This window comes from Sciurus carolinensis, chromosome 7 (assembly GCF_902686445.1).
Source record: "Sciurus carolinensis chromosome 7, mSciCar1.2, whole genome shotgun sequence".
Classification (NCBI taxonomy): Eukaryota; Metazoa; Chordata; class Mammalia; order Rodentia; family Sciuridae; genus Sciurus; species Sciurus carolinensis.
In genome coordinates this window covers 14,724,553-14,741,271 of record NC_062219.1, presented here as the reverse complement: position 1 = coordinate 14,741,271, position 16,719 = coordinate 14,724,553, and the positions used below count along the sequence as shown (strand labels likewise).

General features: G+C 40.8%; 1 protein-coding gene across 4 annotated transcripts in view; it reads left to right on the top strand.

Moving 5' to 3' along the window:
• The window catches only part of Esr1 (estrogen receptor 1), a 379,897-nt gene that overhangs the window by 346,312 nt on the left and 16,866 nt on the right, over positions 1 to 16,719 (top strand). For all 4 annotated transcript variants that reach the window (XM_047558193.1, XM_047558192.1, XM_047558194.1 and 1 more), the window contains exon 7: positions 1,634 to 1,767. In XM_047558193.1, coding sequence (XP_047414149.1) covers positions 1,634 to 1,767 — 134 coding nt within the window. The remainder of the gene's footprint in view (positions 1 to 1,633; positions 1,768 to 16,719) is intronic.

The window sequence follows — 16,719 nt, the reverse complement described above, 5'->3', positions numbered from 1 at the left end:
CAGTTCAGAGGAAGAGCTCATGTCAATACATTCTCCCATGGAACTGGAGGTGTAGCATAGTGGTAGACTACCTGCTTGGTATGCAAGGTCCTGGGTTCAATCCCCAGAACAACTAGAAAAAAAAATTATCCTACCAATAGTCTATCAGTATGAGTTCTTTGAAAACAATATTTTAATTACCAGAAATAAAAATACATTATGTCCTTTGTTCTAGCAATTCTAACTCTAGGAATGTATTCTGCAGCTATCTACATGTGTCTAAGGACATAAACATAAGGATTGTTTGTAACAACACAGTAGTTGGAATCAAACTAAATATCAACTAAGAAAGAGGTGGATAAATAAATTAGTCATGCATCACTTAAGTATGTTGGTCAACAATGGATCACATGTCTAATGGTGATCCCATAAGGTTATATTGCTTAGTGACATTGTGGCCATCTTTTTTTAACTATATTCTATGTTGATCACACAGTGATGGAATTGTCTAACAACACATTTCTCAGAGTGTGTTCCCATCATTATTCAACAAATGACTGTACAGCATTCTGTTCAGTGAAAACTGTTCAGCTGTTAAAAACAGTTAAGAAAGAATTCCAAGAGTATTCATCAAAGACAAAACAAAGTCCTGAATTATGTGTTTCTGCTCATGTTTAAATGTTATGTGTTATAAAAATGTTTGAATATGCACAGACTATTTTAACTTATTCATGCGTTTTCAAATTTTCAGACATATCATGCCCCCAAATGAATGGATTCCTTTCATATATGGTATCTCTCTTAATTTCTGAAACAACCCCATGGATAGGATATGGCCATGTACATTTTAAACATTATGTCTTATGACCTTTTAGATTTGCTTATTTAATAGTTGCAACCACTGAGGTTAAACCCTTGACAGCAAGGTTCTGTTGGAAAGGGGAAGGCCCGCATTTCTTTTGATGGAGTAGGACAAGCTTCATCAACTACATGGGTCTCTTTCCCAGATTCATCTCCTGTGTCCTCCTCACCTCCAGCACACCGCTCCATATTCTCTCCTGCTGCTCCTCTTTTCTATGTAGGACCCTCTTCCAGTCATGCATTCACATGCCTGCTTGGTGAAATCCTACATTCTCTTAGTGTTAACTCAAGTGCCACTTCCTGAGTTAATCCTTCCTCAAGGTCCTCCATGACACCGGTGATCCAGCCCAGCCTCACTCTGTAGAAAGTTGATTGGTATATTGGTATCTTACTTGAAGGTCATGAGCATCTTGAGGGCAAACTTGAGTTCATTCCCATAACTTCGACAATATCTAGAATACAGTGATAGCTCAATAAAATGTATTATAAAAAAATTACCTGAATCTCAATCATTTTCAATTACTATAGGTTGAAGAACTCCATATTTAATGTAGTAGATTTGGCAACTGAACACATATTTTCTAGGAATTTGAAGTAAAGATGTTTTATTGATGGTAAATCTTTGTTGGTCTTGCCTTCTGGAATTCAAATGAATGTCCATGCTTTATTAAGAGGATGGGCTGCAGGTTTTTGTTACAGATTTGGAGTCAGTAGATTTCTATGAATGTGACTTTGTGTTTTGTGGAAACTTTCCTGTTCTTTAATGCTTAAAAAACATTTTTTTTTTTTGTAGGAATCAGGGTAAATGTGTAGAGGGCATGGTGGAGATCTTTGACATGTTGCTGGCTACTTCGACCCGGTTCCGTATGATGAATCTACAGGGAGAGGAGTTTGTGTGCCTCAAATCCATCATTTTGCTTAATTCTGGTGAGTGAATGACTTGTGAGAACTTAATACTAGATTGTTGGAAGAAATATCTGTATTTTTCAACAAGACACAATATACCCATTCCAAATTCATGATGTCATATACTGAAAGAAATTATGCACATTTAAAAATAACCTATCATCATTGTAAGTTTCTTAGAATGCTAGAATCATGTTAATCAAATATCATGAGTGAAAAATAACTGGACAACCAAATGACCTTTGGGTTGAAATATGTGCACCCTTTCACAGATGTAGGGATTAAAAAAATTAAACATGGCAGACATAGGTAGTATATATTCATTGAGGATTATGCATGTCAAAAAGTAAGCAGACCTAGTGATCCTAATAGGAAATTGTGATTTGGGGGGATGGTTGTTGTAGCTCAATGGTAGAGTGTGTGCTTAGCATGTGTGAGGCCCTAGGTTCCATCCCCAGGACCACTAGGGGGCGGGATTATGACCATTTCCAAACTCCAGGTAATAGAGTGATTTGAGACAGATCGTGTTTCTGGTTACAATTGATTAGCTGAAAGTACAGTTGACTTAAAGATTAAAAAAGAATAAACCAGGTCCTAAAACTGAGAAACACGGAAAGTAGCAGAAAGAGTATTTTCATCTTGCCTGTGGAGTCTAATCTTACTGCCCCCACCCCTGGCCCCTATTTATGTCCTTCTGGAAGCTTAGCTGAGAGTGGCATCTCTTCGGCTTTGCTTTTCTGTTTTTCCACAGTGAGCTGGCAGATTCGAGGAGTCCCCACAGGCCACCTGGATGGAAAGGGTGGCTCAGCCTGAATTAACACTGCTCCCAGCCCCCTTCATGTGTGGGTCAAGAACTAGATGTACAGCCTCAGGGACCAGCCCACAACTGGGTGTCATCTGCACAGCGAATGTCCTGAGTGGGGACTTTACCCCCCAGTTCCACTGTGTGCTTCCTACGTCATTCTCATGGCTAAATCGTGGCTCGTTTGAAGCCTCAGTCCTGATTCAGTTCTTATACCTTTACCTTTTGCCTCAAATCTTTCGATTGTGGAATTGCAGTCTGTTTGAGCAAATACAGCACTTCCTTGTCATTCTGCATGTTTTTGTCTCTTCCTGAGGAATGCCAATCCATCCCATCTCCCGGAACAATTTTCCCCTTCTCTTGCCCACCAGTACTAGCAACCCATACTGCCTAACCGTTGTCACAGTAATCACTCTCACTTATCAAGCAGAAAATGGAAATCGGTACTATTACACGAGGCAAGGACTGCGTCGCAGAGTGAAGTTCCCCGGAAAATACTGTGGTCTATTCTGAGGAAGTGATTACCACTCCATTCAAGTTTCGGGTCTCACTCACAAGCATTGTGCCTTTTCATTTGAGTCATTTGTCCTCTACATTGGAGGGTCCAGATCCCACAATGGCTCTTTATTGGATGAGAGTTCTGGGAGCAGTGCCACTCGGCTGCACGGTGCCAGGTCCTGAACCTGCTCCTTCTTTGGTGGCAGGCTGGCACACGTGCGTGGCTCTCGTGTGGGCAATCTGCTAACTTTAGCGAAAGCAGCCCTAACAAGTGATGGGACTTGTTTCCCTCTTTAATCAGGAAAGAGGCCGGGTGCGGTGGGGCACACCTGTAATCCCAGCCCCTCAGGAAGCTGAGGCAGGAGGACTACAAGTTCTAGGCTTAGCCCAGGCAACTTAGTCTATGGCTCCAAATGAAACATCAGAAGGGCTGGGGACGTAGCTCAGAGGTGCTTGCCTAGCGTGTCACGCGAGGCCCTGCGTTCAGTCTCCAACACTGAAAAACAAAACCAAAAATGTGTAATCGGGAAAGACTATGCCAGACAGAAAGTGGCATTACCCAGAGTTGTAGAATCAACACATGTGGCTTATCTGCTCTTGGTAATGAAAAAATATCTCCTTCACATCCAGATAGCCTTTTCCTGAATTTTGATCATTTCTGTTCCTAGGACAGTATGAGGGCTTATTATATTTTTAGTATTTTGCAAAAAAAGGTCATTATTTGACCATCAAAATATTAGATTCATAGACCAGGGGTTTTTATAATCCAGGGGAAAAAAACTTTCAGCCCTCAACAGAATGTCTTTACTAAAGACTGGCCCCAGAACGTCAATACTGAATTTCCCGCAGCAGGATTTGGCCCCTCCCACCTGACTCCTTGTCATACAAGGTAAACTTTCACACTCTGTCCTCCTTCCTTCCTTTCTTCGTATCTTCTGTGTGCTTGCTTGCTCTTGAAGGATTGGAGCACTGTTTTGGAAATACGAGGCACTGTATGCTGATAGAGTTGACAGTTATCTTTTTCATGAGATAACGGTGTGGCAGCTTGTCTTTTCCATCAAGGACAGTGCTGCTGGCTCAAGGGAACAGTAACAAAGCAGAAGTAGTCTCTCAACCCTGTAACAAGCGAAACCACTCTTCTCACCACAAAAGTGAGCTATGTTTTGGAAAAGCAGGTTTGCTGCTGTGCACTACTCCTGGTGTCTCATATTGTCCCCATCAAAGCAGAATCAAAGGGGACAGCCTCTGAAACACAATGGAATGTTATTGAGAGCCTTTTTCTGAGTAGAAAAGCATCCTGTCATTGGAAGGATACCACTGCCAATGATTTTTTTTCCCCACACAACTGGAGGTAAAAATTTTCTAAAAGCCTAACCAGTTCATGGTTTTGATCTGGGGTAATTCCTTACCTATCATAAGACAAACTGCAAAACTACTCTGACTCCAGGAATCTCTGACAGAAGCCACACTGAAGTTTTCAGAAAACCTGGGTTAGAAGACAGTTTCCTAGAAGATAGCAGCAAATTCCCAGCATATGGAGGTGCCTCAGGTTTTGTGTCGAGTGCCTGTTAAAAGAAGAGGCCATGTTCCCACGTGGCCCTAACTTTAGAGCAGAGGCATGAGAATTGAAAGTTTGCTGTGAGGACCTTTCAGGAACATCTTTCTGGAAGTCTCTAAAGGCCAGAATTTCCAAGGGAAGCTCTCTTCACTGCATCTTGGGAGAAGATTATCTGTCACGATTCCCGCCTCATTTAGAATAATTTATTGCTTAACTTGATAAAGGCCAGAATCATCCATAGGAAAACACTGTTTATCCACATCGAAGGACAAAGGCATTCTTGGTTAGTCCAAAGATGCTGTAACAAAATCTGAGCCAGCTTCAAGACTTTCAGAGAACTAGCAGGGCAGGGCCAGGGGGAAGGCGGTTGAGAATACAGCTAATGACTGAGGGCAGAGCCCGTTAAGCAGCAGCAGTGGAGGAAGGATGGGGGGTTGGGGCCGGAAGAGGAGACTGAGGAGGCAGCCCTGTGTCTGGTCATGGTCCTCTTTCTACCCAGGTAACTTCAGATCTTCTTGGGAGCGTTCAGATATTTCCCATTCTTCCACACCTTGTTCAGATCTCCTCTTACTAGGGGTCTTTCTAGTGCTCTGTTCATAATGAATCTTCTTTCTCTAGTCCGAGTCAATACTTAGAGTCAGTACTGCGAGATCCACCATTTAATTCATTGGTTGATTTCGTATCTTTAATCAACTAATTTCATTCACTTATTCAACAATCCAATGCTTAGTGAGTTGCCACTATGATTTTTGTGCCAAATACACCAATATGAATGTCACAGTTTTGTGACTTTTCTTTTCCTTTCTGCTTTTTTAATCTTTTAATTTTTTTTTTACAGACTGCATTTTGATTCATTGCACACAAATTGGGTACATAATTATGTTTCTGTGGTTGTGCACGATGTAGATTCACACCATTCGTGTAATCATGCATGTACATAGGGTAATGATGTCTGTCTCATTCCACCATTTTTCATACCCCCCTCCCTCTCATTTCCTTCTACAAAAAGTTCCCCCATTCTTGTGTCCAAGTTTTTTATGTGTGTATCTATCATCTCTAATGAATGTTGGGTTTATTTGGCCTTAAATTCAATTGAATATTGATTTGCTCCCTTTTGGGGAACACTTTTGATCACAATTCTACATATTTATTCTGAAGAGCTTCATGCACTTTGCTCCTTGGTAACTTTATCCAGCTGCCCCCGGAGAGCTGGCGGACCCTGGATTCCAGCTCCTCTGTGATCTCCATCTCTTGGAGGGCCTCTTTCTTCTCCTGGCCCACAAACCAGCTCCAGCCACCCAATGTCCTCTCCATGTCTGCTGGTTCCCAGAAACACCATTAACAGGACCTCTTGTCCTGAAAGGCCTTGCCTGAACTGAGCTTTGGACAATATTGCTCTTTCAGTTGGAGGAATAATGAGGAATAAGAGCTGAAGTCCACAGACTCTTAAAAACTCAAGGTGAAATGTAAGGGAAAACAGGATGCCAGAAAGGATTATGGCAGGATGTGGAAAGTGGGCACCCTGGTGAAGTCAGGGAATGCTGAACAGGAGCAGACAGTGCACGTGAATTCAAAACAGTTCCACTTGGTGGACTGTGTGCCTGGCCGTCATGGTGTCCTGAAGAAGAGCACAAAATGCTGGCCTCATGGCATCCTGTGACTTTTCTGTCTTCATCAGAGGCCACGCTCTGTCAAGGAAACATTTCTTTTAGAATTAATTTTAGTAAGTTCTCATGGCCAAGAATATTCCAGCTCTCCGGAGCTGGATTATTTGCATTCACTCTGTGGTATTAGACAGACACTCGGAGCATTTCTGTTTTTAAGTTAGAACTAGTACAGTAATTCAGACCGTTGCTGTATTTAGATAAGAGAACGTTTTAAAAACTTATTGACTGTAAACATTGAGGACCATTAATTCTCAACAATTAAAGGTTTCTGACAGGAAGAAGTCTTGGAAACCACAAATGGGCACATTGTCAGGGATGCCCATTGTTGTCACATTGAAAAAGATTTGATTATATTATCTCTTGTGTTCTCTGTCATGCCGAGCTTCCTCTCCAGGGAGCCTACTTATTGTCATTATTTTGAGATGAATGGCACTTCACAGTTATTAAGTGGTTCATTGTCTCCTCTCTGGCTGACTGGATTGTGCAGGCAGCACCTCAACTTTTGCAGCCTTCACCTGCTACCAACTTCCGGTGTGGCCTTAAACAAGCCTCTTGGCCACCTCCTGAAAATGTGAGGTGGCATTCTCTTTGTCCTCAGAGAGGACTGGAATTCAATACGAGGGACACTACCACTTACTTGAGGGGGTGGTCATAGAGGCCCTTTGATAAGCTGCTTCCCTCAGCCTAGTATGTAAAACAGTCCAAGTGACGCACACTCAGTTGCTGTGACAATTGAGAGCCTAGCCACACAGTCCATGTGGCATCTCACACTGCTCCTGGCACATGGTGGATGCGCATGAATGCAAGAATGTTTCCTCCCAAGCCTCCAAATACAAATACTCTGGCTCTGGGCGCCACGAAATGAATCACTGCTTTTCTTAGTAGATAATTAGTGAATTCCTCTTGAAAATTCTGAGGCGGGATTTCACGTCTCATTTGGAATGGAAAGCTCACAGTCTCATAAGAAGGATGTCCTTGAGATGGGGTGGGTTCGGTCCTGCTTGCTTTTTCAAAGATCTTCAGGACGTTCTGAGAACTGGGAACCAACCAAGTGCCAATAGCCTGGGTAACTTGAGAAGTGTTGTGATTTGAATATGGTGTGTCACCTCTAAAGTTACGTTGAAGTTTAATCTCTGTCATGAAGCATGAAGAGGTGGAAACTTTAACCAACAACAGAGATGGAGGTGGGGCCTTTGGGAGGTGATCAGGATTAGATAAGGTCTGGGTAGAACCCCTATAACTGAACTTTGGAGGCTCAGCGTATACACACATGTGCACACACTGCCTGTCTCTTGCTGTGTGATGCCCCAAGCTGCCTCTGGACTCCACCAGCAGGAAAGCCATTATCAACTCTGGACCTTCCCCCCGGACCAAAACTTTAAACCAACATAGATCTTTTTTTCTTTATAACTTACACAGTCTGGGCTGTTGTGATATTAGCATTAGAAAATGGATGAAGATGAAAAATTAGTACCAAGATGGGACTGTTGTTAGTAATAATTTCCTGGACAGGTGGAAGCAGCATTGGTACAGGGTTATGGATGAAGGTTGGAAGGGTTTGGAGGAAAACACTAGAAAAAGTCTCAAATGTTATGAGTGGAGCATTATGGACAATTCTAGCAAGGGCTCAGAAGATAGGAGACTAGGGAACTAGTCTCAGATGGAAATAAGGATTCCACTGGAAATCAGGGGAAAGGCCATCTTTGCACCAGCATCACAAAGAACTTGACTGTGTTGTGTTCATGCTTTGTGGAGGGCCAAACTTATGTAACAGGTTGGTATGTCTGGCAAAGGAGATTTATAAACAACAAAGCACTGAGGCTGTGGCAAAGGTATTATTGGCTGTTTTAGTCAGATTTAGAGTGAAACTTGTGAACAAAAGAAAATAAAATTGAAAGAATTGGAAATTCTTAGCCTGGCCGGGCAAAGAGTTAAAAATGTCTTTTTGAAAGAAGAAACTAAGGTGCAGCCAAGTTGCCACTTGTTAAAGAAATTGGTGCAGATAAATGGAAAGAATGAGATAAAGGACCTGAGGCCATCTTAGGACCTACCTCTCCCATTATAGACCCAGAGACTGAGCCTGGGACACTGTCCATGGGCTCGCCTCTCACAGAGTCTTTGGGATTCTGCCCCTCAAAGCCAGGCAAAAGTGGACAGAGCCCCCATCAGGGCAGTACCGAGTGGAGCCCTGGGCGTGGAGCCTAAGCAGGAGACCCAGAGAGGAAAGCCAGTAGAATGTGCATATCCATGCAGACAGCTGCAGGCACTGTGCACGGCCAGCCCAAGGGCACAACCATGGTCTGTGCCCCAAAGTCTTACAGGCAGGGCTGCCCAAGACCCTGGGGGCTTCCCCACCCAGTGCGGTGTGCACGGCCTGCTCAAATTTAAGCCTTAAGCTTTTGATCTCCCTGCTGGGTTTTGATCTTCCTTTGGGCTGGTTACCCTTTTCTGCTTTCCTGTTTCTCCCCTTGGAATGGGAATGGGAATCCTGTGCCTGGACACTGGAAGTAGACATCTTGTGATTTTATAGGCTGATAGCTAGATGAAATTTGCTTTAAAGCTCAGATGAGACTCTGGATTTTTGAATTAAAGCTGGAATGAGATAAGTAAGACTTTGGGACTATTTGGATGGAATGATTGTTTCATGTGAGAAGAACGTGAGCTTTGTGGGGAGAGGAGGGATAGAATGCGTGGTCTGAGATGTTTGGTTGCCTCCAAAACTCATGTTGGAGTTTATCCCTACTGTGAGGTATTAGGAGTGTAGAGACTTAATCCAGGTACGGTGTGCTGAGGTGACGCCTTTGGGAGGTGCTTATGATGAGAAGGTCATTGGGGTGGGAACCCCCATTATCGAATGGCTTTGAAGAAGGAAGAGAGACCAGAGAATACACACAAACACGTGTACAAACGTGTGTGTGTGTACTCCCTGTCTCTTTCCATAGGATGTCCTGGGCTGCCTTGGGACTCTGCCCAGCAGGAAAACTGCCACCAGATGTGGCCCTTCCTCCTTGGTCCAGTACTGTGAATCAAAATAGGCCTCTTTTCTTTATAACTTAATCAAACTTGTGTTACTAAAAAAGAAAGCAAATTGAGACAGGGAGTTTTAATATAAATTCATGGAAGGGATCAAGAGGTAGCTGGTATTAACAGACTGGAAATCTTTGTGATGTTCTGGATTCCAGGAGAATTTTTCCTCTCATGTTCAGGCCTCTGCAGGAGGAGAAGCTGCTCATCATGTTAAGTTCTTAAGGACACCAACGAAGGCAAATGCCACCACTCAGGTCTTTTATTTGACAACCATTTTGGCACACCTCCTCTGGTTTCTCTATAATAAATTCATATTCTTAAGTTTAAATACTGTGTGGATTCATGTTTTTTTTAAATGCCCATAGACTCTTGCAGTGCTGACTTAAAATGTTGTTAGTATTTGTGCCCAGCATTCTGAACTATAGACTACAATATTTTTGACCCATTGAACCAAAGGAAACCAAGAGAAAACAAAAATGGAACCCCCACCAATGACCTGAGCCCACAGATAAAAATAAAATGGGTTTTTCTTTTTCCACGAGATACTTCTTGTTCAGTGAACATTCGAAGCATGCATAACAGTAAATGTTACTTCCCCGGGAAACAGAAGCAGAGCATTGAACTTCTCTATAGAATTTCAAGTCTGAATCCGATCTTACAGCACCTAGCTGGAAGTCCAACCCCTGGGCATGGCCTTTCCAATGGCCCTGTTGCTCCCTCCTGTTGCTTCCCTGGGGTTGAAAGAGAGATAGAAAGCCAGATCCCTGATCTGTAGTCTGTTTTTCCACATGCCCACCCCTGCCATGGAGACACCAACCATCAGCTTCAGCCTCCCTCAGCACTGTCCCCAGGGGCACATGGCTGTTTTGAGCTTGATTGAGGTTTCCTTGGCTCTCATTTCTGAGTTTTTACTTTATATTTGCCTTTTAGGTTTTATTTTTCTTCTGCCATATAAGAAACACAGCAGTCTCCCAATGTATGGAGTAATGGCTGTGGTCTTACATTACTTGTGAGTTGGACTAACAAACTTAGGATTTACTTCTTTCCAGGTCTTGTGCTAAGTGCTGAAGTATAATGCTGCCTTTAGTTACTACATTTGTTAAATAGGGAAAACAGCAGTTCCTACTTTGGCGTTTATATCAAGTGGGGCCTAGGGACTGCTTCCTGGAACCCAGGAATGGCTCCATGGGGTGACACTGTTGTTGGACCAGCAGTGGGAACAGTCATGGTAATTAGAAAGACAGTTTCTACCTCAAGGAACTCAGAGTCGGATGAAAAATACAGATATAACAAGAGAACTATTCTTTGTAAATATAAAATTAGGATTATAAAATAGTATATTCAAAAATGTAATGTACAGTTATATAAAATGTAAAATTATACTAAATGTATAACTAAGAAAACATGGAACCCCCTGAAGTTAACCAACCATACTGATGCTTTGATGTGCCATCCTACAAGGCAGTGTAACAGTTAAGAACAAGGGACTTGGCTACAAGGGCAAGTCCTCTTTCTGCTGCCTCTTCGTTGTACAAGTCTGGACAAGTTGCTTCAACTTTTTGTGCTTCTGTTTCCTGAAATGGAAATAGTAATAATGCCTACCTTGTAGGGTTATTGCTAATGCCAGTCAGTTCTTACAATAATGCCTACTAAAACTAACAATTCGCATTAGGCAAATTTTCTTTTCCACCCATACTGCAATGAGCATGTATTCATAAACAGTACTGTGTCACTCGATGACCAGAAAGCGTTCTGAGAAGTGCTCCATTAGGTGATCCAGTTGTGGTGTGAACATCAGAGTACGCTTATTTGCACAGATGTGGAGGGTACAGGTCAGTCTCTTCATGGAACCTTTTGATGCAGTCAAGAGATTCAGTAAACACAAGTTGCATGAGGCTACTGCCTGGGTGATATAGTGGCTGACTATTTTATAGTAGTCATGTGTGTATGTGTAATGTACTATAAAATAAAGATTAAAATTATAATATAGTAAATACATAACCCAGGAGCCAAGTCATTTATTACCATGATCAATACCATGGGTTATACATATTTGTATGTCTGATGCTTTTATACTAGTGACAGTGCAGTTGTCCTGTCCACATCAGTACCCACCACAATCAGGTATTACTTTGCACTTGAACATCACTAAGCAACAGGAATTTTTCAATTCCTTAATAGTCTTTGGGACCACTGTCCTATATGTGGTCCTTCACTGAACAAAACATCATTATGTGACACATGACTGTCTTTATGTTTACATATTTTAATTACAATTCTACACATGTACTTTCTTTCAATATAAGATTACAAATGGATGCATGCTGGTCATGAGGATACAACTTGATTTACTCAACAAATCTTTCATTGTTAAACACTTCAAAGTCATCACTTTCCCCTGATATTATAAATAATGCCAATTTTGCACTTTGAATACCTATTTGCCCTCTTTTCATTATTAGTTAACATACAGTATTAGACGTGGATGTGCTCAGTGAAAAGGGTATAAACATTTTCCAGGCCCTTAATACATATTGCCTACAGCTCCAGAAAACTCTATCAGTTTGCACTTTTACCAACTGGGAGTCAAAGTGCTCACATAAATGCAAGCTTATGGTGCACTGTGGACCGTGAGTACAGATTGCTGAAAAGTCCAGAGAGCAGCGACCCCCTGGCCAGGCAGGGCTGGTGCACTGAAGCACCCACAGTCAGGAATTCTACACAGGTTGTAGTATAAACACTGATTACCTTTTATCAGAAAATTTCACTCATGTTATGATCCATACAGATGCTTGTTAAGTGTCCTGATTGGCACAGACATGATGCTAGTGAGCTGTCCTTAAAATTCCAAGCAGTCAGGGCGCTCACAGGGTTGGTAGTTTATGTTTTACCTTCTGCCATTGGTCCTGTGCCACAGATTTTTTTAAAAGCAATATTTGCAAAAAAGAAAAAAAAAAAGAAAAGAAAAGAACAGAAAGGCAAGAGGTTGAAGATCTGAAAGCACATCTCTTTAAAAAAAAAACTCTTTCAGGAGAGGACATCCTGGCTTCTCCAGTGATTTTGCTCCATCTGGGTTCTAGGCTTTGTGTGACTGACAAGCTCCTCTCTAGTCCATAAGGAGCTTAGAAGAAGCAGCTTAACATGTGACCGCCACCTCTCCAGGCGTGCCCTTCTCTGGCAATCTATACTTTGATTTATACTGTGTTTGGTCTAATTGCATTGAGACCCCGAGGATCAGGTGCAGACTACTCTCCAGGTTCTCTGCAATGGAAGGCAGATGCTGGGCTCCATGGTCCAGCTGGGACAGGTAGTCAGTTCTGAGGAAGCTCAGCATGTGGGTCAGAGAGGATCTGGCAGGAGAAGTTTATTTATTCTTTAAAATTGGCATCAACAGCTGATGAAGGAAACCCAGAATGTGAAATGCCTTTCACCTTGACACCTGAAGCATCAGCCCTTTCTGTTGGAAGCGAAAGTGAATCACTGAGTTAGCAGAGCCTTTAGGTTCAGTGAAAGCCAAACCCTGAGCACCTGCCAGTGAGACCCTGAGGCTCTGCTATTTGGCATTCCAACTTGCAAGTCCTCTGGGGACCAAGCATCATCAGTCTTTGAAGCCCATCTTCTTTGTGCTTAAATATGAGCTAAGCTTATTGAAGACATGCCAGATATTTCTAAAGAAAATTATTTAAAAAAAAAAAACTTTAGTAACGTTAGTTAGCTCCATTTCCTGATGAAATAATAAGATTTGAAGAGTTTCAGAAATGTGAACAGTCTTAGAGAAGATGGAAATATTATGAAAAGAGTAATAAATAATATTCTTATAGCACGCTCCTTAATTCTTTGGAGTACCCATTCGCCAGTTGTATTTCCCTCTCAACAATCTGGGTGTTGACAGTTTGTGAAATTATAGAATGAAAGGAACTTTGATTTTTTAATTTTAATATCATTTTCTCTATCGAATGATGAAAGTAATACATGCCCAAGGCAGAGAACTTGCAAAGTAGAGAAAAGCCACCAAGAAAAATAATCGCCCAAGTAGTCATGATTCATCACATAAAAGTAATCATTGTTAACATTTTGGTGAAAGTCCTTAATTAAAGAGACATTTTAGAAGACACCTGCTCATGTCCTCTCCTTTTCTCCACACCATCCTGTATGCCCTATTTTGAAAAGCAGAATCACTCATAAATAATTCAGGAAAATTATTAGTTTTCTCAAATATCTCTGGGGGTGAGCCCTTTGGCAGTCACCCCTTGCTTCTCTCCAACCTCAAAGTGAGGAAATGCTTTGTGTAGATTTTGAGCACTGGGTCAAGGGTAAGGGATGTTTGGATTCTAGTTCAAGCTCCACCACTTATTTACCAACTGGGTGACCTCAGTCAAGCCCAGACTCTTTGCCCTGCCTGAAATCCCTCCAGCTCACACATCTGCCAACTCCAGTGCCTTCACGTCTTTGAGTCACTGTTTCTCAACATTAAAATAATTGCACACAATCAGTGGTTTGGACTTTATTTTTTATATTTTAGAAGACTTCATTTCACTTTTTAGAACAGTTGTTAGGATCATGGCAGAGTACAGAGAGTTCCCAGATACCTACTTGCACCATCTACGCAGTTTCCCTCACTATAGACACCCGAGCCAGAGTGGGACAGTTGTTATAATAGATGAATTGGTGCTAACACATCATTATCACCCCAAATCCATGGTCACGCCAGGGTTCTCCCTCGGTATTGTACATTCTACGCTTTTGACAAACATCTCCACTGTGGTGGTATGATACAGAATACTTGCACTGCCCTAAAAATCGTTTTGTTCCTCTTATTCAAAATTCCCCTTGGCCAATCCCTGGCAACCACTGATCTTTCACTGCCATAGTTGTGCCTTGTTTGAATGCCATGTAGTTGGGCTCATACATATATGGCCTTTTCATACTGGCTCTTAACACTTAGTAATATGCAGATAATTTTCTTCAGTGTCTTTTCATAGCTTAGTAGCTTGTTTCTTTTTAGTACTGAATAGTGTTCCATCGTCTGGATGTACCAGTTTATCCATTCACACACTGAAGAACATCTTAGTCACCTCCAAGTTTTGGTCATTTTGAATAAAGCTGCTAAAAATATCCATGAAAAGGTATTTGTGTGGATACAAATTTTCATTTCATTTTCCTTTGGGTAAATACTAAGGAGCTTGATTGCTGGACTGTATGGTAAGGGTATGTTTAGTTTTGTAAGAAATTGCAAAAGTGTTTTCCAAAGTAGCTGTGCCATAGACCAGTGGAACAGGATAGAAGACACAGAGACAAACCCAGACAGAGACAGTCATCTGATCCTTGACGAAGGTTCCAAAACCATGTGTTGGTCGAAAGACAGCCTTTTTAACAAATAGTACTTGGAAAACTGGTTATCCATATGTGGAAGAATGAACCTAGATCCACGCCCTGCATAAAATGGATCACAGACTATTAGACCAGAAACTTTGCAAATGCTAGAAGAAAATCAACAGGATCAATACTCCAGGATATAGATGCAATGACTTCCTCAATAAGGTTCCTAAAGTTCATTAAATAACTCTAAGAATTAATAAATGGGATGACATAAAGTTTAAAAAGCTTCTGTACTGCAAAGGAAACAAGAGGGTGAAGAGAGAACCTACATAATAGTAGGAAATATCTGTTAGCTACTCTTTAAATAAAGGATTTATATCAATAATATACAAAGAACTCAAAAAACTTACTATTGAAAAACAAATAACTCATACAATAAATGGGCAAATAAACCAAACAGACACTTCTAAAGTAATACAAATGGCCAAAAAATATTTGAAAAATATTCATCATCTTTAGGAATTAGGGGAATGCAAAACTATGCTGAGATTTCATCTCAGCTATCAAGAATACATAAAAATAATAAAATCTGGAGAGGATGTGCAAAAAGTGAACACTTTTACACTGTTGGTGGGACTGTAAATTAGTACAACCACTATGGAAATCAGTACAGAAGTTCCTTAAAAGACTAAGAATAGAACCACCCATATGTCCCAGCTATACAACTCCCTGGTATTTATCCTGAATAATTAAAGTCATTGTACTATGGTGATACATGCAAATCCATGTTTATAGCAGCACAGTTAACAAAGCCAAACTATGAAACCAACCTACATGTCTATCAGTAGATTAATGGATAATGAAAACATGGTATACATACAGACTGGAGTTTTGTTCAGTCATAAAGAATGAAATTATGTTATTTTCAGGAAAACGGATGGAACTTGGGAACATTACATTAAGAAAAAGAAGCAAAACTCATAAAGTCAAGGATCATACATTTTCTCTCATATGTGAAAGCTGGAGGGAAAGGAATGGGGGAAGATGTAGGGGGAATCTCAGAAAATCAAAGGGAGACCCATAGAGAAAAGAGAATAGGGGGAACAAAATTAACTAAATTATATTGTTATATTATGTGCATGTACAAATATGTAAGAGTGAATTCCACCATTATGCATAATTATAATGCACCAATTTAAAAAATCTAGAAAAGAAAAAGATCAACAGTAAAAATAAAAATACAAAATGGCTGGGTCATGCATTTCCACCAACAAAAATAAGAATTCCTATTGCACCACATCCTTGTCAGCATTTGCTGTTATCAGTGCTCTGGATTTTAGCCATTCTAAGAAATGTGAAGTAGTATTTCATTGTGGTTTTAATTTGCAATTTCCTAATTACATATTATGCTAAGTATATTTTTATATACTTAATTGTCATCTGTATATTTTTATTGGTGAGTTATCTATTAAGGTCTCTGGCCCATTTTATTAAATTTTTTTGTTTGTTTTCCTGTTGAGTTTGACAGTTCTTTATATATGTTGTATACTAGTCCTTTATTGGATGAGTCTTTTGCAAATATTTTTTCCAGTTTCTGGTTTGTTCTCTCATTCACTGGAGATCAATATTTTTTATGTTTCCTTCTTCTGCAACTAAACACTATGGAAGGAACTGCAGAGCCACTGCAGGATTGGGCACTGGAAGCAAGAAGAAGAGGAGTGGATTATAAGCTTTCCCTACCATTCTTCCTGCTTCAATCAGAGAAGTCTGATTTCCACCCAGTTTATATATGAGGTTTTCACATGAGGTTCACTTTTTCTAAAAAGGGTGTTTTGAATTTCAAAGTGGTTTTGAGACATGATGATGATCTTAAGGCATCTTTTAAATTCTTAATTCTGAAATCCTGTGCCTCTGTTTTTGCAAAGTGTAAGGATTCTCTCCTTAAGAAAAATAAGATAAACCTATTACAGTTATTCAATAGTTTTTATTCACTTTAGTATACACTTCAAATGATGGAATGGATCTACCTAGAAATATGTAGAACCTGTATGACCACTTAGCTCTCAAAAACAGGAATAACCAGAGAGGACACTCAGCCTTTC